This window comes from Polistes dominula, unplaced genomic scaffold, assembly GCF_049000335.1.
Source record: "Polistes dominula isolate Pdom_NZ unplaced genomic scaffold, Pdom_raw_medaka contig_482, whole genome shotgun sequence".
NCBI lineage: Eukaryota > Metazoa > Arthropoda > Insecta > Hymenoptera > Vespidae > Polistes > Polistes dominula.
Window position 1 is genome coordinate 79,992 of NW_028301016.1, and position 26,647 is coordinate 106,638.

Consider the following 26,647-nt stretch of genomic DNA (forward strand, 5'->3'; position numbering starts at 1 on the left):
GATTTGGTATTTGCGGCAATGAACTTTCGAGTTCCTAATGCCAATTAATAATAATAATAATTTTTAAAGGTATAGTCTACCGAAATATGCAAAAAAAAATATTCGGTTTTTTTCAAAATTTCACATTAGTGGTGCCCCTTTTAACTCTTTGTACTTCAGTGGTTTATTTCCATCACAATTCTATTCTCTTTACATTTACTTCTACTATGAGACTCATGTATTATTTAAGTTTATGTACAAAATTAGGGAATTAAGTTGCTATTTTATAAGTATGTAAAATAATATTTATTTTATACATATGCGTAGTAGTTTTATGAATAATTTGAAATAAAAATGAATAAAATAAATGAAAAAATAACGGAGATATGAAACATTAGTAGAACTTTTTTCATCCTTGCTGATGGTGGATTTGTTTTCACTGTCAAGCATTTTCTGAAAAATAAAAAACAAGATTTATTCTTATTTAGAAAGGCAAAAGCTAGGACGTGACATAGTGAGAAATTGTTTGAAATTTTTTTTGTAGAATTTAGAACTCTAATTTTTTAAACATAAAATTTTGATAAAAATGAACTTAAACCGTTAAATATCGAAATTGATACTTACATTATTGAGGATCGTGATAAATATTCACTTTTAATGTTTGAAGTATTATGTTTATCTGAAAGTAATAGTTTTCTTGATATAAATAAGCATATTATACATCCTATTTTTTATATTTATAAATCAATTATCTTAATAGGCGAAACTTAATATCAGAAATATTTTTATCTTATCACATAGTCTTCAAGTGTTGAATCATTTAATGTTTCAACTACAAACATGTATTGTAGATATGTTTCAAGAATATCCAAGATTATTGAGTTATTTGAATAATTTCGAAAAAAATTTAATTATTGCTGATTTTTATTGAAATTACATGAATTTAGTTGAATTTTAGAGAATCTCGTGCAATATTTTTTGATCTTGTATGCTTTTCACTTGAAAAAATAAATTATCTCGAAAATAAATACGTAATATTTAATCGTATTGTATAATATGCAAATATTGAATTACCAAATGCTATGATAAGAAAAAAATGAATAATAATTTTTTGGTAAGAACAAAAATTACGCTTTGTCATTTGTATTATCTAAAAAAGAATAAACGACATTTAATATAATTAGTTTCCATCAGAGAAAATCTAAAATTTTAATAAATTTGATAAAGAAGTGTGTTATATTTTTTCCAATTTTTATTTTAAAAAATCACTTAAACACATTTGATTATATTGTTAATAATAAACATTAATATATGATGTGATTAATTATTACAGTATAAATCGATCTCAAATAATTAACCCTTTGACTGCTAAAGGCGTATGTATACGCTCTCACAAATCCATCAATATGCACGAAAGGCGTAAATATACGCCCTCTGTATTTTTTTACTATAACACCTTTATTGCTGTTTTACCGATTAATTTAACATGGAATTTATTGTGATATGTAACATAGCAACTAAATTTTGGCAATTTTTTCAATGTCGTTTAGTTAATTGCTTTTATATTTGAAATTCGTCTATTTTAATTTTATTATCTTTATTCGTTCATTATCGTTTTAATTATTTTTATAATTAGGGTCAAATTATTAAAATATTCTGTTAAAGTTATTATACTCTGTGTTACATTATAAATTTTGTATTTTTTCTTTTATATTTAAATTACTGATTATTATTGAAGGAATGCACAAAATAAATAAAGTAAATTAAAATAGTTTAAAAAATTACTTTAAGAAAATTTAAAAAAATTCATATTTTTATTTTATTTGCCATTATTATCTGTTTTGGTCAGTAGTCAATGGAAAAACAGTCGCAGCGAATGACATGCGAAAATCGCGCCGTTCATATTAATGGATTGATTCGAGAGCGCGCCATAGTCAAAGGGTTAAAAAAATTTATTTATAATTTTTTAGTTTATTTTTATACGGGTTTGAGGGATCTATTTTGTTGACAAACAAAAAGTCTTATGATCTATCTGCATTGTTATATAATAATATATTTATGAACATAGAACAATAAAAATAAAGAAACAAATATATATATATATATATAATGTAGAAAACCATGGAATTATGACAACCACACTTACACTAATGCAAGTACATCAAACTTACGAAGGCTGCTTTTACTTCATTCTGCTATCTATCTTTTCCAATAAAAAATTTATTAATATTATTATATTATGTAGAAAATTAAGAATTTAATTATTTTATTATTTATTTAATTTAACAATTGTTAATTGTTATTTTTACAAAATCGTTTATTGTGATAAAAATAAATATAATAAAATTGCGAATAAAATTAATTTACAAAATTATCATGTGTTACATATTATAAAATAAGTAATATTAATTATTGTTATAATTAAAACGTATATAAATATATATTAATATAACATTTAATTTCTTTTTAAGATTTTAAAATGAAATATGTTTTATGAATACTTTTAAATACCTTCGTCGTAAAAAGTAAATTTGTATCGTACAGTCGTAAATGTTGATACAAACAACAAATATATATTCTGACAATGATAATCTGTTTTAAGAGTACTTATCATAGATATGTTTGACGTATTTGAAGAGCAGAACTTTCAACGCTAAAGATCATAAAACTCTTTTTTATGCGAATCATATATCTGTCTTCTTAATATACCAAAGAAACAGTGGTTGCAATGCTTCCTTCCATTATTAACAAATATACGTTTTATTAGCACTTCGGTATATTATTTTGGTCGTATTGGTTGCCATCGTAAAAAGACACATGAATAGATAGATTATTAATAGAATTTCGAAGTACGTGATATACAAACATACTCAACCCCTTATTTCACTCAGCTATTTTGATTTACCACCCTCTATCAATCATTGCCATCTTGTAACATTGACAAATAAACGTATCACGATCGATCATATAATCGGTTTTTAATTTCAAATTGAAATGATTATAATAATAATAATAATATTTATTTATATCTATTAATTATTAATAATTATTATATATATTAATTAATAATTATTATATTTATAATTATTATTATTAATACAATATTATAAAAATATTTATTTTTATTAACAAATGTTTTGATTTATTATTCAAGCCAATATCAAATGGATTGTTTAATATTCGAATGTTTTATTTGTAATTTTATTGATCAAAATTGATATAAATAAACTTTTATTAAGCATAGTGTTAAAATCGTGTACAATATTGTTCGTTCGTCCAATAAAAGGAAAAATCAATATTCAGAATGATACCTGAACCTTGGAAGTATTATCAAATAAATGTAAGGGAAGCTATTGCAAAAACTTATACTCGTTTTCTTCGTATATTTGCTAACTCTCATTTCACCTTTCTTATGTTTAAGAAAATCTTGCATTATCTTCATTCTGCACAAAATTACTAATCCATTCGGTGTATATTCTTATTTCTTATGACTGCCCCTATAATATAAGTTAAAATAAAAAAGAATTAAAAAAAAAAAAAATGTTTGCGCTTAAAGTTGAAATATGAAAAATTGTCAACTTTCTTTCAATGTTTTTCATTTTTTTTTAGTCAGTAAATATGTAGATATTATTATAATTTTAGTCTCAACTATAACTAATGATGTATAGAATAACAAAAGTTTCAACGCAATTAATTTTTTACTTACGCAAATATGAAAAATTATTTATTCGATTTTGATAATTAATTTTGAAAAAAAAACAAATTTTTCTTTTAGATTTTTTTATGTTATATTCTTAAAATGTATATAAGAAGAAATCGAATTTTGTTTTTCAAAAAGATCCTTTTATTTTTATTATGAAAATATAAAAAAAGCTTGAATAATAAGAAAACTTGTTGTGAAATTGTAAATACTTAAAGATTTTGAAAAATTTGTTAATCTCGAAGATAAATTGCAAATTACGAATTGACCTGAAACTGTGTCGAACTGTTTTTTAGGAAATGACGCGCCGATAAAGAAATTACCGAGTTACGTGCGTCGTCTCTCTCGGGATTATCTTCCGACGATTTCGATCGATTATCGCAAATTCGAAAAAGTTTGACCAAAAATCCCGTGATGGCCTTCTCTTCGTATACCGGTTCGGATCAATACTTTCGTCAACCACTTGACAAAAGAAAAGCCCGTGGAGAATGGAAAGCTTTCTCGGTAATGTTTATCATCAACATTAACATTGCTATACGAATCATCACACCGTCAACAATATTCACAAACATAATAATAATAATAATAATAATAATAATAATAATAATAATAATAATAATAATAATAATTTAAAGTATACAATACGCTTTATATATATATATTCAAATTTGTATAACCTGTTTTGTTTTAGGGCATGTGAAATATTCAATATTTTCAACAAATTTGATCATTAAAATAGAATATTAGGGGAAACAAATAAAATCTTTTGCAAAGAATGAACAAAATCATTTTTATCATATATAATTGAGAAGTATTACGATGCACGAATTTATTCTTTTAAATATAACATTAACTACTTTAGTTGTTGGTTCCCTGTTATTACATGAATTATGGATTGCATTTGTGTTGGAACGAGTTCGCTATCATTAACCCATTTGCATTCGAGACCCAAATACACGCAACTAACTTCATAAATCCGAGATGCTCAACTGACGGTATCCGTAATGTTATTTATTTTATTTTACGTTGTAAAATAAAGACAATTTGAAAATAAAAATTTGTATTTAAATGATAAATTTGAAATGAAGCTTTCCCGGCGGCAGGAAACGTGTTGGAAGAACAATTAAAATAATCAAATTTATTGTTGATGCACTAATAGTTACAAATTACTTCACGTATTGTTCGTTAAATGCGTGCGGAATATGAATTAATAGTTTGCGTGATACTGAACTGTGAAATTCATACTTATAATGTTTCGTTTACCGTTATCAATACAATATTATGATTATTAGTATTATTACTACCTGTTGTCGGGTTACCATAGGTTCAACATGATTGATCATATACCACTTTCTTCTCAATATTCGTTTGTTTCAATAACATTGGAACTAGGTCGTAAAACTATATAGTAGGGTCACGTTCTTCAGTTCAAGTCCCTTTAGGGTTCCCTTTATTCTGGTATGACAAAACTTATTGTTGCTTGCTTTTATCACGAAACGTACACTTGTTTTATCGTGAAAGATTTAGAGATTGATTGAACATGGAAGAAATGGAAAAGGAAAAAAGAAATTAGGGGAACATTTTTAGGGAATTATTTTACTTTAGAATAAATGCTAAGCTAAAGTAAATTTATCAATTTTTAGAACATTAAGTTGACAAGTAGAATTTGAATAAAAATAACAAATATAGAGTAGGACAATCGAGGTCTTCTAAATCTCGGTTATCCGTCGTCTTATGTTTAAATTTAGTAACAAACTACTTTATTAGTTTATTCCCAGATCACTATGATTAATCAAAATTCGATTATATTTTAAAATTGAACTGAACTTATCATTAGTTTATGTATACCTTTATGGATAACTTATGTGTATTTTATCATTTCAATATTTGGCAAATCATTATAATAGCAAATTCGTTTTACCTAATATTTAATCCATATTTCGTTCATTAACAAAAATAGTAAAAATAAATAAATATTTTCCATTTATAACAATGAATGTTATTCGTGCATAATTCTTCTCAGTTATGTAAAAATAATATTTGATTCATTTTCTCAAAGATATAATTTGTTAACATATAAATTAAATGCTATTTAATTTAAAGTTTTTCTAAATTTCATATTTTATAGGTTGTGAAAATAAACGACAAATTATTTATCTAGGATAGCTTGTATATAATATATAAATCGTATTTTTCAACGCGTGAATTCGAAAGGAACGATTTTGCTTTCAAAATTGTTTTTACTAATGAACTTGATTCGTTTTAAAAAACTATAATTCCATTTTAATAATTACACGTATATCCAATGTTTTTAAAATTTTTTTTTGTTAATCTTTTTATTATTTATTTTGTTTCAGAATCATGAGTATAGTGGATATGGAGATGAGCCACGGCGTAAAAGGTATGATCCTTTTTTTTATATTCATAGATACACTTTTAGATTTATTTATAGATGCATTATTATTATTATTATTATTATTATTATTATTATTATTATTATTATTATTATATATTAATATAAATTAGATATTATTAAATAATAATAACTTAGGATAGTTATAATTTTTTATTATTAATTTTGTTTATTATAGAATATTAAATTGTGTTGTTATTTTATAAGTTTACTTTTGCAAAATATTTTTTTTTTTTTTGGAAAGTGAAAAAAAAACTACTGGTATAATAAATAGACTTCACTAACTGCACGAGACGTTTTTAGTAAATCTTTAATTTTAGATTGTTTCTTTTAATTTATAAATTTTTTTTGATAAAAATGTTTTAATTATATGTATTAGTCGACTTTGATCATTTTAAATATTGTTTATAATAATTTTATTATTAATATTTTTATACATTCGATTATAAATGTTTTTTTATAATACAATAAGGAAATTTATCCGTTTAATTAAGGAGTAACACCACTATAGAGCCTGAAAAAAAGCTTTTTTTTTTGGAATCTTTTTTGCGAAAACTAAATGAGCAATAGTATTTCTTTTTTTGAGGGTTGGTTAATCATATATTGAACTATGTAAACAAATATTTTTATTGATTTTAGATAGAAAATGGCGTCGGTATTCGTGACTGAACAAAACCCCGTTTTTTTTTTTTTTTTTTTTTACTAAAACGGGCGGACTCATACCTGGACAACTAAGAGACCTAGAATAAAAAACAAAAGAAATTCTTAATCTATGTACTATTATCTTGAGAAGTACATACGGATTTTTCTCTAAGTCAAATTTTGTGAAAATGGCGCAACTTTGAATAAAAAAATCGACTTTTCGACGAAAAAAAATTTAGAAAATTGTTTATAAAATTAAAAGTTTACATTCAATTAAAAATCGGATATGTACTTCTGTAGAAAATACAACTATCAAACTATCTTCAAAATTTTTGTTTGCTTCGGGACCATGTTCATAATGTTTTTAAAGTACACTTTAGGCTTAAAAAAAAAACGATTTTTTGAAAATTCTATAGTGGTGTTATTCCTTAATATATTTTTTTCGATTGAGATTAATAATTATTTTGTTCTTTTTTAAGTTATATACAAAATTATATACAGTTTATGAATGATAATAAATTGATCGTAGGTTAGTATTTTATAACGCGACCTATGTATCAAAAGTTCGATTAATTCAAGAACTATTCTTTGTTCCATGATCAATTCTACTCATGCACGAGCAAATATTATTTCTATTCTGATTTTCTTTCTTTCTTTTTCTCTCTCTCTCCCTCTCTTATACTTTTCAGAATTGATTTGTAAAGTTCCACGTTATACGTCACTTCAATTATGTCATCGTTTTACCGAATGTAGTTATCACATTGATTATCAGTTGCTTGGTAAATTGTCTCGTTAATGGAGTATTGTTTTTATGAATCGATTCGTATGTTTTCAAAGCTTTTCGTATATATCTTCCAAATATTATAAAATATGCCTACATATATATATCTTTCTTCAAATACTTTATCCATTGTTTATAATAGGGAGAATAGCTTTTTTTTTTTACAAAGCTATTTCAATTTCAAGAATGTGCGTAATATTGCAATTTTGGTCGTCAGGGATAAAATTTTTGAACGGGTCAGCAACTTTAGGTATATTTAGGATCGATCATAAACCAGACGAATGAAATTAACGAAGAACTTAAGAAAAGAATCAATTTAGCCAATGCATGCTTTTATGCGGTCAATAAATTACTCAGCTCGCGGTTGCTGTCTAGGCGCTTAAAAATCAGGATATACAGGACAATCATCCTACTGGTAGTCTTTTATAGTAGCGAACGTTCTTCGTAAAATATTCGGTGCAAAACGCGATGAGGAAACGGGCGAATGGAGAAAACTCCATAACGTAGAAGTACACTGATTGTACAACAAACTGGACATCATTCATTAACATCGTAAAATCACACCGATAAAGATGGGCAGGTCACGCAGTGCGCACAGGTGAAGATCGAATGGGTCATAAAATTCTGGTCGGTATGCCGAACGGAAAAAGACCACTAGGTAAACCGAGACGTAGATGGGAGAACAATATTAGGAGAGATCTTAACACATTTGCATCATTGCGCGGAATATTCCGTGAGTCGCGAATGTCTACTATCACCAAGAGCGGAATAATCCGCGAACCCGGGACTGTTCACTATCACCGAGCGCGGAATAATCCGCATAAGAAGCATTGGTTTTACTACCTGTGAGCATTTGACCGGTGATACCGGTCATTCGTAAGTTTTATGTCTCGGATGTTTGAGCAAGGAAGACTAATTCTAGTCATGTAAGATTCGTGAAAAAAAACTGGACCGCTGGACTGACTGGATCGGGACTCGAACCATGGATCTTTCGCTTTCCGGGCGATTGGTCTTTAACCAATTGAGCTATCCAGGGCCCACCGACCAGTTCCCTTCCACGAATGCTTATAAAGTTTGGCATGGAGGCGTTCGTCCCACAGTCATGATGCAAATGGGTTAAAGAAATAGGCTATGAAGACCGCGAATGGAGGCGTCGCGCTTAGGGACGGGAAGGGTAAGTTCACATTGGACGCTCAGCGGTTGTGTTGAGCGCGCATTGGTCGCGGTACACATCGCGCTTAGCATGGCGTTCGACGTGCGTTAGTAAAGCGAATATACGTGGCTCATTTCGGAAATGGACATCGAAGTGTTTTTGCTTGTGTGTGTCAAACAAAAACAAAATCACGTGATCAAATGTACAACTTAATGGCGCTTCATGTATCTCGAAGTGCGCAGCTGACGCTTGCTCAACGCGCGTTCGAACGAAAAAATGTGAACGCGCGTTTGACCCGGAGCGCGCGCTTGCATGCGTACACTTCAATAGAACTCCTGGTTTTCAAAACGCGCGTTAGCAAAGCAAAGCGTTAGCAATGTAAACTTAGCCGAAAACTGGCGGGATTTTGTATTTTCGGCAATGAACTTTCGAGTTCCTAATGTCAATTAATAATAATTTCAATTTCAAAGATTTTTTATTATGGCTTTAACTCTTTGCTGTCCTATGTCGAGTGTGGCTCGACATCGCTTTGTTTTCTGGCGCGTAGTGCATCAAGTTTCATCCGATTATCATAATCTTAATTTAAATAAGATAAGATAAGAGTTACATTGTTGCAAGTCTGAAATTTCCCATGAATTTTGAATTTAATGGCTTAGTTTTAGTTTTTTCAAATCCACTGTGACGTACAGTTTAAAATCCTAGCACAACTAAAAAGCGTTTTTAACCACTTGCTCTACAAAGACGTGCCACGAACGTCGAGATGCTTTTGTTTCAAAACTGCGAGCGACGTATACACCACGTCGATAGGCGTTCATTGCAAAAATGAAAATGAAATTGTCTACACGTCGCGTAACAACGCACTCGCAGAGACATGGAGCGTAAATGTGACACTTTAGCGTTTGTTACATGTAGCGCATGGCACCGCAACCGTGAAGTTAAATCGTAAGGCAAATGGTTAAATCTTACATTTCTCTAAAATAATTGTTTTTTATAAAGAAGAACAGTGCGTGATAATGAATTCGAAAGTGATGATAGTGATTTTTTGGGCGACATAGAAGAAAAATTTCAAAGAATTAAACGGTATCATACAATGGTTAATTATAAGCTGAAAACAATACAAAATAATGTTTAAACAATTTTACAATTTTATTTTATTTTATATATTTATTAATTCATAAGTACGTTACGTTAGTAAGGTCATGAATGATTTCCAAAGTAAACGCTACCAAGTGGACTTGCTGGAACGCATTCGTGTATTTGGATCTACTAGAACGAAACGGTGAAGAGTCTCACTCAGATCGCAAAGAGTTAACACGTTGAGCGCCACGTCAGCCATCGGTGACTGACACTAGACTTTCCGTTTAGGCCGCGTCCGTCACGGGTGACTGACACGTTCAACTATTTTTTCAATACAAAGTAACGCCTGTGGCCTGACGGAAATTTCCCTAAGAATTCGCGTGGCGCTTAACGTGTTAACCTTTTAGCCACTACGCGCCACTATAGTAGCTTTCGCGGATAACATCTTTTAACCCTTTCTCTACGGCAGGCTTCGCCGCGAAACTGATTTATGCTTATATTACATTTGTTCAAATTAAATTAAAAACAAATTAAAAAGTGAGCCAAATTTCATCGATATTCGATATGCGTAACAACAAAAATATCGCGGGGCTGAAGGTTAAACGATATCACGCTGTCGAATTTTATAGCCGAAGCTCGTACAAATATGTCGTCAGTCGGATGTCGTCTATAGTCGACGCACGTAGCGAAAGGGTTAAAATATATTATACCTAATTTTATTATTAATTATTGAAGTAAATTGTCTAAGTTAAAGTATATGCGTATCATTTCTTTGAGGAAAATTATAATTTAATTATAAAAAACTTCAATAACATGTTGAGCGCCACGTCAGCCATCGGTCGGCTGACACTAGACTTTCCATTTAGGCCGCGTCTGTCACATGTGACTGACACATTCAACTATTTCAATAAAAAGTAACGCCTATGGCCTGACAGGAATTTCCTTAAGAATTCGCGTGGCGCTCAACTTGTTAAAGTGTACTCGCGTAGAAAACAGCCATTGTTCATCAGACATCGTAGTTTCATCAGTTACACGTTATTCTCGTTGAACCCTGTTGTACAGAAAAGCAGCTTAGCGTAACATGCAGCAGTGCTTAAGAGGTTAAGGACACTTGAAATTAGAAAAATTAATTTTTACTTATACTAAAGTTATCGAATACTTTAATGTTTAATTATTGCAATAATTAAAATACATTTTTTTTCTAGCAATAAATAACATTCGCCTACGATAAAAATCTGACTATAATTTGTTTTAAAATTGTAAAAAGAAAAAGAAATAAATGTGTAGGGTCTATCTTCTGTAATATATTTAAAAAAATAAAGAACTTGATTAGATTATACAAGAGCATCAATTATTCTCGGTATAAATTTGATTAATATTTCACGAACGTGTTGAGAAAAAGTAAACGGAGCAGAGAAAAGTTAGCCAAGGAAAAAAATAATAGGGGGAAAAAGGGAAAATAAAAGGGTTTCCCTTATTTACGTCGGAAGGACGTACCTTCTTCCTTCTTTCTTTTTTTTTTTTGTTTAAAATTTTACCAAGGTAAATTTCTCAAGCGTTAACAGTAGACAGTCTTAGAATTAATGGAGATGCGATTCATCAAATTTCCTTGATTCACCGCTATAACTCGCGCGCGTAGTAACTTAAAATATTTTAGAGAAAGAAATGGTAGATGAGAGGGTGGAGAAAAATAAGGGTAGAGAAGGGATAACAAGGGCGAGAAAACATAATTTACGTTTTGCGTAATTGCCACATCCTAGAAAAGAGCATAATTGCTTTTGAAATATTTTCATAACGTAGAGAAGAAAAATTGTTCGAAAAAGTTAACGAAAAGTTCCGAGTATATTTGTTGTAATATTTGAAATTCTTTATTAAAAAGAACAAATTTATTTATTAAAAGAACGAATTTATTTACTCATTTCTTTTAAGCTTGAAAGTTGCTCTTTATGTGAAATATAAATAACAATTATCAATAATATGACTTATTTAATTATATGTAAATTGTTATTCTCTTTTTGACTAAATGTAGTAATTGGGCCCTTTATTTTGAATGTGGTCTAGGTCTATTTATGTTCGAATCGATATATTGAAGGATTTACGTTAGATTAAATTTAAAAATATAGATAACAGATGACATATAGTAGAATAATGTTACTCTGTTTCTAAAGGTGTCAAATTTATCATCCCAATTAGCATAATTAACATTATTTAAGAAATAATATGTTTTTGATGGCTATGATTAGACTTAGGGCACTTGGAAAATCAATGAAATGACATTTTTAATTTTTAAGAAAGCATAAGTCTATAGGAAAAGTAAGTTTTCCTTGGAATAAAAATAAATGTATACATGTTTATGTTGTAAAAACAAAAAAGTATTCAAATTGGATTCATTGTTAAATAATTTTTATACAAAAATTAGTATTGTTTTATTAATTACTAGCATCCAGTCAATTTTTGAAGAAGATGGGATTGCGGTTTATTTTACGTTATTTTAATTGTTTTTTTTTTTATTACAGAAAACATCAATAAATAGCATCTCTTAAAAAAATTGCAAAGAAAATAAACGGGTGTTATTAAACGTATGTGCTACAAAAACCAAATTTAGCGCACTTGAACGTGTTTTATTAAACTTTGGTGTGCTAAATGCTTCCTTTTAAATTTCGTTCTTTTCTCAAAAATAGAAATTAAAAAGTATAGAAAAAAATAAAATTGAACTTTTATATATATAGATAGATAGGTAGATTATTGAGTTTTCTCCAATTTGTGTATGCGAGAGGAATTTAAAAAAACTATGATGGTCAGGTGGTATAATAAATCCATGAAGTTCTTGCATTTCAGGTTTGTAAATGGTCTCGTTTTTTGTATTGTAAAGCAAACTTGATATTATTAATATTATTTGGGAAATAATATGTTTTTGATGGCTATAATTGGATTTACGCTACTTTCAAATTAAACATTTTTATTACTTCATTAACCAGCAAATTTTACGTGTTACCAAATTTTAATGAATTTAAATATATTAGTAATAAATTGATTCGGAATGAAAAGATCATGTAAAAATGTAACTATTGTGTTAGTTAACTCAATTTTTGTGGAAAATGGACTTAAGCTACAACAAAATAAACAGCTTAATTATATAATTTAAGAAAAATTGTAGTATTACTTATTTTATATTTATTAATAATAATTATTTTTAAAAATAGTTTTTACAGTTGTAAAAATATAAATTTATATGTATATATACATTCGAACCTTTTGAAAATTGTTAAAACAAAAACTCTTTTTTTTTTCCTATCAAAATCGTATAAAATAAAACTGAAGGAAACATTTGTGTTCTATGAGAATTGTTCAAGTTTATTAAAATGTGCAATATGCAAATCATGTTAGAGGAATATTGTGTTATAGGTAGACTGACGCAATTTTCGCACCATGTTATATAAACTCTATGTATTTCGAATATCGAGTTATAAAAAGATTATGTGAGTGTGAGTTTATATGTGTTATATAATAAATATAAACAAAAAATTGACTATTTATATGAAGATTGGATAAACAATTTTTTCGGTCAAAAGTTATTTTGTTTCTTTTTTTCTGAATTTTTATTTATAGAATATGGTGGTACAATTTTGTAGAAAAAATTTTTGGAAAAGACCATGTACAGTTGGTGTAGAAAGTATTCGTACACCGATCAATTTGAAATAAAATGTTTTGAAATTATATTTCAATTTCATGTTTTTTAAATGATGAATTTATACATATTCTTGAAAGTCTCTACAATAGGTGTAATGAAGCAAAACATTATCTTTTTGAATGAATTATAAAATTGACAAGGTAAACGAAAACATACGAGAATATTTTCAAGAAAATTCATATATAAATTATAATGTAAACACATCATGTGTGATTGCTTTCTAGTTATAATTGACCTCGTCAGTATGTTTGTAAACGTTATCGGTATTGGTGAAGTTCAAAATTTTTGAAGATAGAAAGTAATTGTTTGAAAATGGGATGAAAATGTGTGGAAACAACGATAGAAGAAAGAAAAATTATTATTAATTTACGTAATCAATTTAAAAGTTTATTAGAAATATTGCGAATTATAAACAGACCTCGATCTCCTATATAAAGTATCATTGATAGGTATGAATTAAGAAAGAATCTGCAAAATAACTCAATAAATGGTCGTCTATGGAAAAATAATCAGTTCACTAGACAAGTTATCACAAGAATGGTAAAACAGAATCCCAAGATAAGTGCTACAAAAATAGTGGAACATCTTAAAAATAATTTAAATATTGATATATCCACTAGAACTGTAAGTAATTTTTTGCGAAATGAAGGATATCATGGTCATACCAACACTAGTTGCACTCATGCAGTCCCAAACAAGTACAGAACCTCCACCGTGTTTCACTGTGGATCGCAAGTTTTCTGGTTGCAGCTCTTCATTTTTTTTCTTTCATACAGTGCAATGTCCATCAGATTCAAAAATATTAAATTTACGTTTGTCTGTAAAAATAACTCGATTCCAGTACTCTACATTGGTCTTTTAATACTAGATATACCAGACCAGTCATTTTGACTAGTCGGGCCATTTTAATTTAAAATTTCTACTTCATGTAACATTTGATTTCTGTAAATAATAAAGCGTTTTTTTATTTAAAAATGTCTATAAATCCATTTATCTATTAAAATTATTATTGTTAAACATTTTTTTGTTATTTTTTAAGAATAAATAAAGACTGGAAGCCTCAAAAAGCATTTTTTTTACACATCAGACTTTTTGACTGGTGTGGTAGAAATAGGTATTCTAAAAATGGTGGTATATCTAGTGTTAATGTTATTATTTGCGAATTCCAATTTTTTCTTCTTATTCATTTACTAAAATTGATCGGTGTACGAATACTTTCTACATTTATTGTATATGCGTATAGAAAAGTTTTTGACTGACAAATTTCAATGGAATATATTTAATCAAAAACAAGGTATGGTAATCGAGTAGAATAGTTATCTATAGAAGTAAAACAACTTTGGATCGCGTGATAGGTCTCTTTGTTTCTCTCTCTTTCTCTCTCTTGGAGGAAATCGATAAGTGAAGGGACGTTCGTGTCGTTATCGAGAATCGCTAGAGGTTGTAGTTGGTGTGTCGTTTGGATGCGGCTGCACGTTCTCTTTGGTATATCATCTTGGCGTTGATTTGTTGCTTTCACTTTGTTCTCATTCACAAAACTGGGAACTATCTTATCTATTTTATCTGAACGTTTATCGAAAATACATCCCAAGCCATTTGTTATTGTATTTATTATGAAAAGCTTTCTCTCCTGAATTTATTTCCTTACGTTTAGCCATTAAACTATTTTTATTCAAATAACTTTTATCACACCTGTTAACCGATATCAATATATTCTTATATTCATGTACGTATACATACATATAAATAATGATTTAATATTATTTTCTTTTTAGAGAGGATAATAATAAGCCGAATCACGTTCTCCTATTTACAATCATCAATCCAGTGTATCCTATTACTGTGGTAAGTAATAATAATATTCAATCATTACAAAAAAAATATATTCATCGTAAAGAGGTCACATTCTGATTATCAGTTTTTGACAAGAGTATTTTCTTGAATTCTTTTTTTTTTTTTAATGAAAAATAATGCATATTACATTAATTTTATAAAAAAGAATTTTGCTTTCATTACTAATTAAAAACTGTTCGAATAAATTTTTGTATTACAATACACTACGTAGTAGAATCGATGTATTCTATTAGATTATCGATTGTTAAAAATTTGTTACCAGAACAATTTCTAAAAAAAAAAAAAAAGAAAAAAAGGTATTTTAATCGGGTTTAACTAGGTCTTGTTGCAAATTTATCGAATTAAAAGCGATTTTTTAACGCTTCAAATGGCAACATCAAAAACAAACAAAACAAGGGTTGTTAAAAGGTGTGCCCTGCAGTTTTATAAAGTGAATCCTTTGAAATGTGCATTTTGAAAGAGAAATAACGTGTTGTTGGTACGTGAGAAAAGGGCATAAGCGTTAGAATGTGTTTACACATTGTTAAAGAAGGAAAAGATGATCAATAAATTCTCAAATGTCTGACTGTATAAAAAAAATCTATTTATTATTCCATTATAATCAGAGGAATATATACTATGTTGTATCAAATAGTATTATTGATATAAGCGAAGTAAACAGAATTTGCTCCGGGTGTATTGTATATTTATTCGATTTATTTCCGATTTCTATCTTCAATTATCCTACAATTTTTATGACAAGACAAATACGTCCTGTTGATTTTCCTAGCTCTTTTAAAAGCTTTCAACTTTTACTTCTATATTTTTTTTTCTTTTCTTTTCGTATTTGCACATATTACTTTTATCAATTTCTGTTGGAAATAGGTTTCATGAAATTTTAACGTAATTCTTATTTCGTTTATTTTTTTCGAACCTTGGAATTTATGAGATCAGAGATAACTAAACATATACTCTTTTTTTTATGTACAATGCTTGTAAAAACAGCAATAATAATAATAATAATAACAACGATAATAATAATGGTGATATTAGCGATAATGATAAAATTCTGAAATTCAGTCAAACATAAAATAAAATGTTTTTTCATTTTATTTGAACAAACTCGTGTATTGGAGATAATAATCAAAAGGACTCTGAGAGATATTGGAAGTAAAAATAAAAAAAAAAAAAAAAAAAAAAAAAATAATAATAATCACATGAGAAAATTAATAGAACGATGACGAAGAAAATATTATAACAATGATAATAATGTTTGATATATTTTTGTTCTTTTCATTTTTTATTTTATTTTATTGATCTTTTTTTATTCATTTAGTGAGTTGATTCGTGATTAAAAAAAAAAAAATATTTAACGAAGAAGAATATCAAGCAAAAAATGCACAGAATTTAGTTCTAACTGAAAATCTAATAGAAACAGACGAAGTAAAATAAATGCAAGAACAATATGACAAAATTATAGATAACAGATATATAACAGATAGTACAGAAAATAAAATCCCTTATCGTATTTTGACGAACCTGATTCGTGATCACAATTTCGTACGAAACGTGAATATCGTTAAACCAACTCGTGGTTTTAATTTCGGGTTAGATATCGATTCTGAATAAAATATATTTTATTGTTCTTTTTTCTGGAACACTGATAATTTAATTAATTACTTTAAACAATGCTTCTTCACAACTTTGGTTCTCTTTTCGAGTATTTTTGATAGCTATTTGGGCCGGAAGTTTTCTGACAATGAGTAAAATGATACAGTTAATATGATATAGTTAAATGATAAGAAAAAAAAAGAGAAAAAATATTAGAGAAAGAAATGACCAATCGATGATTGCGAAATTCAGATGCGGAAACGAAGAACGCGTTAAATGGATTATTGGAAGGAAATGGGAGGGGAAAATCTATGCAGATAACATAGATTTGTAGAAGTAACGTTAGAATGTATGATAAGTAAATGCAAATAATCGGACATAGTACAAAATTTAACTAGCTGGAAAAGGTGTTTCAATAATAAGGAAAAAGTAGGGATGAAAAATGAATGAGGAAAATGCTCCGAGAGAATAGAACTAAATAGTAGAAGACAAATCAAATAAATAAATACAAATTCAAATAAATTTCAATTTAATTATAGATTGTATGTAACGATTATAGAATAGTTTATATTCACGTAATGTTCACGTGATCAAAACTATAAACAAACACACGTGTCATATCTCTTTTCAAAATTGAAATTCAAGAAAGTAAATATACATACTTATATAAATAAATTTCATTCGTAACAAAGTTGCTATTTATATTATTGTGAGACGAGAGTTTGAAGTTGTGTTGTTGAAATCTTTTCTAAACGATATTGTTTTCTGTATCGATGTAATAATTTAATGCATTTTAAACAGTTGGATAATATTTCGTTTGTTAAAGTAATCAGCGTCAGGGAAGACACTATCTTCCTCTATTCACATAAGTTTATTACGATTCAACCATATCGTTCTAAGTAATTTTCCTGGTACATACTTGACTGTGTTAGCTCGTACTTTTAGTTTGACAAATGTGTCCGCCGAGCAAATAATGACCCACTCTAAATCCTGTCCGTCCAAACGGCTACCGTTTACACCATTCCCAAATGATGATCTTCATTATGGTAACTACCGAATTATTATCATACACTTTAAGAGATGTTACTAAATGATCATCTCTTTTCATCTATAATTTGTCTATCGTTCGTGTTCGAATTCCAAACAATTTTCACTCACTCTCTCTTTCTCTCTCTCTTTCTCTTTACCTACGTTGCTCGAATTCTAAATTTAATTTATCCAAAATTTAAAATTATTTCGTTTATTATAATTAAGGTGAAGCCACCATTGGTCGACCGGTTAAGAGAAATTTTTATCTTAGCACATTCCGTGCCATGTGTATCACCGATGGTACACTTATTATTTGACATATTTATTTAATACGCTTAAAATGTATGTTTATAACAAATTTAAAATATTCCTAATTAAAATATTAATGCATTATGCAAAATGCAGTATAGAACAAAGCACATAAGTTTGTTTAATTGTTATAGTTACAGTAATTAATAATTACATGTATTGGTTGGATTTTGTTAAAGCAAAATTACATGGCCTGAGTGACAAGTTAAGTAAAAAGGGCGTGGCACGGAACGTGTTAAATAGTGGTAACTTCTTGCATTTTTATTGAATAGTAGGTCCTAATGCGAAAAGATATTCTATGAACTTCGGACGTCATATAACAAAGGATATTTTTCGAAAAAAGTTGTGTTACACGAATATAATAAACATTAATGAAAAGTCAATCACTGCATAAGTAGTTGACAATTATGAAATTGGAGAAACCAGCAATTGACAATTTTTTCGTTAGTAGTTGATTACTTATACTAGACCCAAAATTAATAAAAGCAATCATTTTAATATCATTTATTTACATCAATTAGAAAAAATAACAACTAAATGATCAAATACAAATGAATAGAAGTTAATTTCTGAAAGTTAATGAAAAAAAAGTTAACTACAATTCCATATTAAATCTAATTCAGGTATAGAGTAAATATTTCGCGTTTTGCCCATTTTGATAGGCTCATTAATATGAAAAAGTATATTTTCCCATTTGTAATGTAATAATACGTCAAGAGTTTCTGGCCATTTCCACAATCGCCCACGCTTTTGCATAGAAGATATAGTCGCTTTAGTGTCAGTAACAGAAAGGATCTTTTCAGGAAAACATTCACCTTCATATAAAAATATTACATTTTTTTTTAACATCTTTTTTAACGCAAAGCCATTTATTCTTGTCCAATATTTATCTTCTTCCCAATGTGTGTCAACTTCTAGAAAACTTCAAATAATACGATACAGTAGTTGACCCCTCGGTTAGTTAAGTTTTTGATATTGGAATGCGAAAAACAATGTGTTTAATGAATAAGAAATTTAATGGCAATTAAAATAGTGAAAATTTCAGGCATAAACAGTCAAAAGTTAAGAAATTATTTATTCTCAATTACGCACGCCTTCTTAACCCCTTGAGTACTGAATTATTTGAAGAATTTTATGCATATATAACGCATTTAATTTGTTGCTATATAGATGAATATGTAAAAGTAATACATTTTTTTTTTGGAATACATTTATATTGGTGATATAAATATATTTTTGCAAAAACATTTCAATTAGAAAATATAAGAAAATATATAAATAAAACAAAATAGAAATATTTATATATTTATGTATTGGGTTGACAAGAAAATAATTTCGGCTTGCACAAATAGATAAAGTTATGTTTGTTTCGTTATTCTTTTGTTAATGTTAGAATTTTTTTCTTTTGAGGTTTGGTAGTTAACACTTTTAGATTGTTTTAGAAACAAAATTCGTGTAATTTTGTTTACAACTGTTATTTTTGAAACAATTGAGTTTTATTTCACACTAGAAAACCAAAATTACTTTCTTGCCAACCCAATATTTATATAAGCTTTTTAAATTCAGATAACGAGCCAGACTCGTTCACCGTAACTTCGCCCAAGTAAGCAGATGACGAATCTCACTCATCAAATATACCCAAAGGGTTAACGAAAGCATTAAGAAAGTTACAGTGTGGAGGAATACGACTGTCGTTACTGATATATATATATATAGTTCGTAGTTACAATAAACAATCGTATTCAAACAAACGTTTAATAGAATCATATCAGTAGATGATTTAGTTCATCTATCGTATTTGTTTCCAAATGCCAATACTTAAAGAAAGCTTATTTTTCACATTTTAGTGAAAAATGGCCAATTTCTGGCACATGATCAACGACTCGTGCCTTCACCCCACTTTCAAGTTGTTTGCATATTTCTGCTACAATAACTCGATTAACACTTTAAGGACCGCTCACGAGTTTTCTGGTATTGTTTGTCCCGTCTGTTACGGATTGATCACGAGGTAACCCGTGTTTTTTTAATGAAATGACATATCCATCTTAATTTTATAATCTTTTCGAGACCATATTTATGACGGTTGCTAGTATGATCAATATAAAATAACAAAATAAATGTTGTGCAAATTGTTTGCAGTAGAAGCAAGCAAAATCTTTTGTTTTTTAATTGATATTAATTTTCTTTTTTTCGATGTTTATCAAATAAAAAATTGTTTTCATAGAAAAAAATGTTTCACACAATGAACTAACTCTTACTGACTGACTCTGACTCTGACTCTAACTGCGACTGACTGACTCTGACTGTTACTCTGATTGCAACTGACTGACTCTGATTCTGACTAATTGATTCTGACTCTGATTCTGACTGTGATTAAATGACTCTGACTGTGAATGACTGTGAATCTGACTCTGACTTTAAAAAACTACTAGAAACTATGGTGAAATTCATTAAAGAAAAAAAATAAAATTTTAGAATTTTTATTAAAACCATATATTTTTTTAAAATAATACCTAAACTGCATCCTATTTTACAGTTTCTAAAAAATTTCGTACAAATTAATTTTTTAAGTAAAGAAGTTCTTATAATTATTAAAAAACAAACTTTCTTTTCAATAATACCTAAAATGAATTCTTTTATACAATTTCTAAAAGTTTTACAAAAATTGCTTTATAAATAACAAAGTTATGATCATTTTAGAACAAACAAGTTTGCCTAAAAACGGATGGTTCCAGGTGTAAGTCTGACAGATTTCTATTCGGTCCTTAATGTGTTAAATTCTTTAGAATCAATGTTTTTTTCTTTTCGATCGATAATATTATTATTCTTTTTCTAACTCTTTGCACTGGAAGTTTTTTTTTCATTCATATTACTAGCAACTCAAAGCAATTTCAATAGAAAAATCCTATTCAAATATTATAAGTAGATGATATATGCGAATTAAAAAAGAGTCATAGTTGATATGTTGTAAACTAAATTGGATTTGCTTTAGTTTTTTTATATTTTTTTTTATATTTATTTTCTTCATTGTCTTCATAGCGCAGCCCCCGAGTACAAAAGGGTAAATATTTTTTGAAGGGAAATTTCTTAGACGATGGTAATGATAAAATTTTATTAAACGATATGAAAAGATATTGAAAAAAAGAATGAAATAGAACCCATAGTCGATCAACGGTTAAACGAGATTATAAAAGGTTCTAATACAGCATGATACATGTGTGCATGTGCTTATATATAATGAGATATGTGATCGATAGTTATTGCGAAATGTGTTTGTTTATGGAAGAATGAATGGGAATGTGACATACTTTTTTAACACATTGCCACAAATGATGGTTACATCCATTGAGAATTTACATGGAAAAACGCTCAATTCATATGGCAGTCATAAATAATTGAAAAAAAATAAAGTGTTTTTCTGAACACGATCATCAAATTAAAAGTGTGCGATAACGTGTTAAATAATTGTTAATTAATTGTTAATTAATCGAAGGAAATGAATATTATAGTTTAAAAGTATGGAGTATTGTCTTTTTTGAAATTTACTGCTAGACTGTTTTGTTGTTTTAAATGCAAGTCGATCAATTGTCTTTTATTGATCCTTTTTTATGTGACTTTCCCAAAGTAACATATAATATAATACATATTTATATAAATATTAGGTCGAGTCATAAATAACTTCCGTTTTTTATGAGACAAAGAATGGCGTTTCTGCGACTGATAAGTGCAAGACACCTTTCATGGAGTTTTTTTGCACTCTTTGCAATTGTTGAACGTATTTATTGCATTTTGTTCCAATATTACTGTTAAAAGGTTCATCAAAGTCAGAAAGACGTCCTGCACTTTGTTTTTCTTTTAAGGTTATATCTCCAGAACGGAATTTTACAAACCAATTTCTGACTGCCCTATCAGTTATTAGTTCTGCACTGTATACGCTGCATATTTTTTCAGTTGCCACCTTAGTGCTATTGCCTTATTTCAATTCCTAAAGCATTCCATGTCGAATATGCACTTTTTACTATCCATTTCAGTGGTTAAGAAAACCGGTTAAATGTAACATTGACTGCATAAAAAAGTTAACAGAAGACTAACTGAATCCTCATCTATACAGTGATATTGAAAATCCGTTTGTTTCGGTGACTTATAGTAGGTAAATACGAAAAATAGATTCTACATAGCCGCATCAGAAGTTACTTATGACTCTACTTAATAAAACATATATAACATAACAAAACAAACAAATTATAATATATAATATATGTAATATAATTTTATATATATAACATTTATAACATAAAAAACAAACAGATTATAAACTTCTATAACGTAATAAACATATATGTTTATTATGAATAATATATATATGGAAAATAATATATGTTGTAAATGAAATGTATTCTTTTGAAAGTCATATAAACAATTAGAATTTTAATTGATTTTCATAGAGAACAATAAGCCAGTCTAACGGTGGATTTCTAAGAGAACTTTACGTCGAATTTATACTCTGTCCTTATAGATAACAATATACATTTTCCTCGAATAATTAACAATGAATTAAAATATATTTATATATCTGACATTCTAATGTGCTTTACTAATATTTTAGAATATTTAAACTAATATAAATTATTTATGACGTTTCTATTCAGAGGTAATTTCGAGTTGAAGACTTCTATCTAATACAATATAAATCGGAATTGTTTATTATTTGAAATATATTTACAGATAGGTCATTTTTAAATAATTGTATTTTGTATTATTTTACATTAATGAGTATTTTTTAACTTATTCTGTTACTGAAAAACATTTGTATAATATTCCCCCTGTTACTATAATTATACCAATGTGTAGGATTTTAAGATACGGATTTTTTCATAATTTTCATAATTTTCATTATTTTTTTCATTATTTTATATTCCTTTTATTGCATATTATATAATTTTCATATTTGTTTAATTCATTTGTTATAAGTAAAGTTTTTTAAGATTAATTTATTAACTTACTACTCGCCGCAATACGAAAATACAAAAAAATAATTAAATTAACTGTATAATGATATACATACTAACCAAATAGAACTATTTTTGCAACAGTTTATTTTTTGTTTATTTAAATATAAAAATTATTTTATATGATTAATTATTGATTTAAAATAAAATAGTGTTAGTTTTTAATATTTTCATGAAGCACGAGGTACGATCTTGTGATTTTAACGAATATATTTCATTCTGAAGTTGCAGTTATTAACAAAAAAAAGAATTTCAAAATGCTTCCCAAAAAAAGACCATTGGCGGGTAACGGGTTGAACATATTATTAATCCCTTCGGTACGTGTAGCAACAAAACTGCACTTTTGACGCATTTTTCTGCTGATATTTACAATTTTTTGTTCGAAAGAAACAAAACACTAAAATTACACGTCCAGAGGTGAGATATTTGATGTGTTATAACTGCATATGCTCGTCGTATGTAAAAGTGTGCGGCATTTTATGGAGAACGACTATAGTCGCCCGTTGTAGGGAAAGGGCTAACTCATTCGAGACTACTTGCACACCGTGTGTGCAATAATAATAATAATAATAATAATAATAATAATAATAATAATAATAATAATAATAATAATAATAATAATAATATACAAATATTAGCTCTTTGTACTCGAAATTTTCTTTTTCATTTCATATATTATCAATAGCTCACAAAGCAATTTCCATAGAAAAATCAAATATTATAAATGAATGATATATGCGAATTAACACGTTCGTCGCCCAGCCCGTTTCGGTTGAGTTTCTCGCCAGGCCCAAAAATCGACTGTCGGCCCGCCGTAACATAAAGAAGCGATAAGCGAAAATAATAAAATATAAAACTATCTTTTACTTATCGAAAATAATAAAATATAAGAATATTTTTTATTTACGGAAAACAATAAAATATAAAACTATCTTTTATTTGCCGAAAACAATTTTGTTTTGAAATGGGAATTGTGATAAGTTTTTCCAACTAAAAATACTATAACTTCAACAGGAAGAGTGTCACCGTATACGGTGACGGGGCCCCCGGGGAAGCATGCCCGTCTCCTGTATACGGTGCCATGGCGACGAACGTGTTAAAAGAAAAGTCATAGTTGATATGTTGTAGACTAAATTGAATTTGCTTCAGTTTCTTATTTTTTATTTATTTATTGTCTCCATAGCGAAGCCCTCGGGTGCAAAGGGTTAGTTATTCTGAGTAAAATATTCATTGAGATAAGACTTTTTTTTTTTTAATTAATAGTATCTTTAAAGTATAGAAAAATAAAATTTGAAATTAGTTTTCATGCATACCAACAAAAAACAAAACATTTTTTTTGAATTATCGATGCAATGTAATGCAATTTTACTTTACGATCATTGTACTATTTCTTAAAGATGTATTTACAAGTTATATTTTCCTTTTTAATTACTGAGTTTCATTACTTTATTATTTTAACACTTTGTTGACCGGCTATTTTTTTAAGAATTTATCTCATGTCACCGGCTATTACTTCGTAATTGAATTGAAAAGTAAAACAATATAAGTTATTTTTAATAAATTTTACTTATTATGAGACTTTAAATATTTCTTCTTCGTATGATAAACAATATAACAATAGTACAAAAAATCTGTTATTATTGTAATATTTATTTTCGCTGCGTTTTCCTTTTAAATAGCGTGATGCGAAAGAAAAGCGCATCACGAGGTAACTCGTGACCGGTCAGCAACGTTCAGACACAGAAATACGAGTTAACTCGGGATCGGTCAACAAAGTGTTAACACACTATCAGCGGGTCGGGTATTTCTACCCGTTCCACAGACTGGCGCTGGTCGACGGGTCGCGTATTAATACGTTTTATGCAGAACGTAAGCTAAGTTTCAGTAAAACACTTTTACTAATGCTTGTTTTTTTTTCATTGTCACTAATTTTTTAGCAGGAATGATGTTTTTGGTTGTTTTTTTGTAAAGCCTGACCAGTGTTTAGTCTTAAATTTATTAATTTTTAAGAAAAACTAATAATTTTATGAAATGTGCTATTTTGACACTGCAAGTTTCGTGCTTACAAAATAGCATAAATTAAGTTGATTGATTTAGATAGCATTGAGTTTAAGTTTTCTACATCTTAGAAATACTATTTGATACCTATTTTCCAAATTTCATTGAAATCCTACTATTAGATGTGAAGATATAACATGTTTTCTAAAAAGTGCACTGCTTTCATATTTCGCTCATTTTCGCCCGCTACACGCGTGAGTCAAGCTCACGACCTTCCCGACGATAGTGTGTTAAAATATTTTTCTAAAAATTTATTTCTCGTTTATATTTTCTTCATTATTTAACTTATTGTTTTGACTTTTTATTATTTCTTAAAAATGTTCTTTGCATCATATTCTATTCTTCATTATTGAAAATAAAATAACGATTTTATATTATCTAATTATTTTTAAAATAAATGTTTATCAATTTTATAGATGTATTTTTATTTTCGCACACATTGTGTTCAATGTGCTCCTCGCAATAAAAATTTTCTCAGAAACGAGTACGATGTGTAATCATCATATTTATGCGAATTCATTTAAGAATTGAGCGATTTACATAGTAAACAAATTTTTTTTTTTATTACAAATGAGCAATATAAAGAAAAGAAAACTTTTAGCTTCTGGGTACCGTGTTCGAAAAAAATCGCGGTTTCGAATAGGTTAAGGAATTCTAACGTATTTATTTAACAATTTTTTTTATCTTAAAGGCTATCAATAGTTTTCAAGGAAAAATCTAGTAAGCGTAACAGTGTACGATTAGGGACACTTGCTGTATATATGTATTATTAAAGTGATTATTTTCCACATGATAATATAACGAAGTTTCACTTTTATTACACGTGGAGGCTACGCATATCCTTTTCTTTTTATTACTATAGGTATATATCCTTGTTTTCAATGTAAGATTATATTATTTACATTTATTAGGTTAAAAATAAAAATAATAATTACAGATTTTAGCATTTAGGTTAAAAATAAAAATAATAATTAGAAATTTTAGCATTTAGGTTAAAAATAAAAATAATAATTAGAAATTTTAGCATTTAGGTTAAAAATAAAAATAATAATTAGAAATTTTAGCACTTAGGATAAAAATAAAAATAATAATTTTACAAATTTTAGTATCAAATTGAAACATTTATGTTATCTAATTCCCAAATAACTGTTTTTAATGGTCTAATTTCAATTTTCCTACAAATTCTCGAATTTTTGTACTTTGCCTTGAATTGTATGCATTACAATTATTTTTGATTTATTTGTATAACTTTGTGTTGTTACAATATATAACACTGATTATGAGATAGATTTTATGCAACCTTTATAAAAACCTCTTAAAGTATTGACTAAAGAAAATCTAAAATTAAATCTCGAATATTAA

At 27.8% G+C, this 26,647-nt stretch overlaps 1 protein-coding gene across 6 annotated transcripts in view; it reads left to right on the forward strand.

The window, feature by feature from the left end:
• Window positions 1-26,647, forward strand: part of sm (heterogeneous nuclear ribonucleoprotein L) — a 195,616-nt gene that overhangs the window by 19,796 nt on the left and 149,173 nt on the right. For 4 of the 6 annotated variants that reach the window (XM_015317080.2, XM_089174117.1, XM_089174119.1 and 1 more), the window contains exons 2-4: window positions 3,976-4,183; window positions 6,037-6,080; window positions 15,212-15,281. In XM_015317080.2, the coding sequence (XP_015172566.1) occupies window positions 4,094-4,183; window positions 6,037-6,080; window positions 15,212-15,281 (204 nt within the window). In that variant the 5' untranslated portion in view covers window positions 3,976-4,093. Of the gene's footprint in view, window positions 1-3,173; window positions 3,320-3,975; window positions 4,184-6,036; window positions 6,081-15,211; window positions 15,282-26,647 lie in introns of those variants that run through there. The other 2 variants (XM_015317083.2, XM_015317084.2) reach the window with 2 other exon arrangements.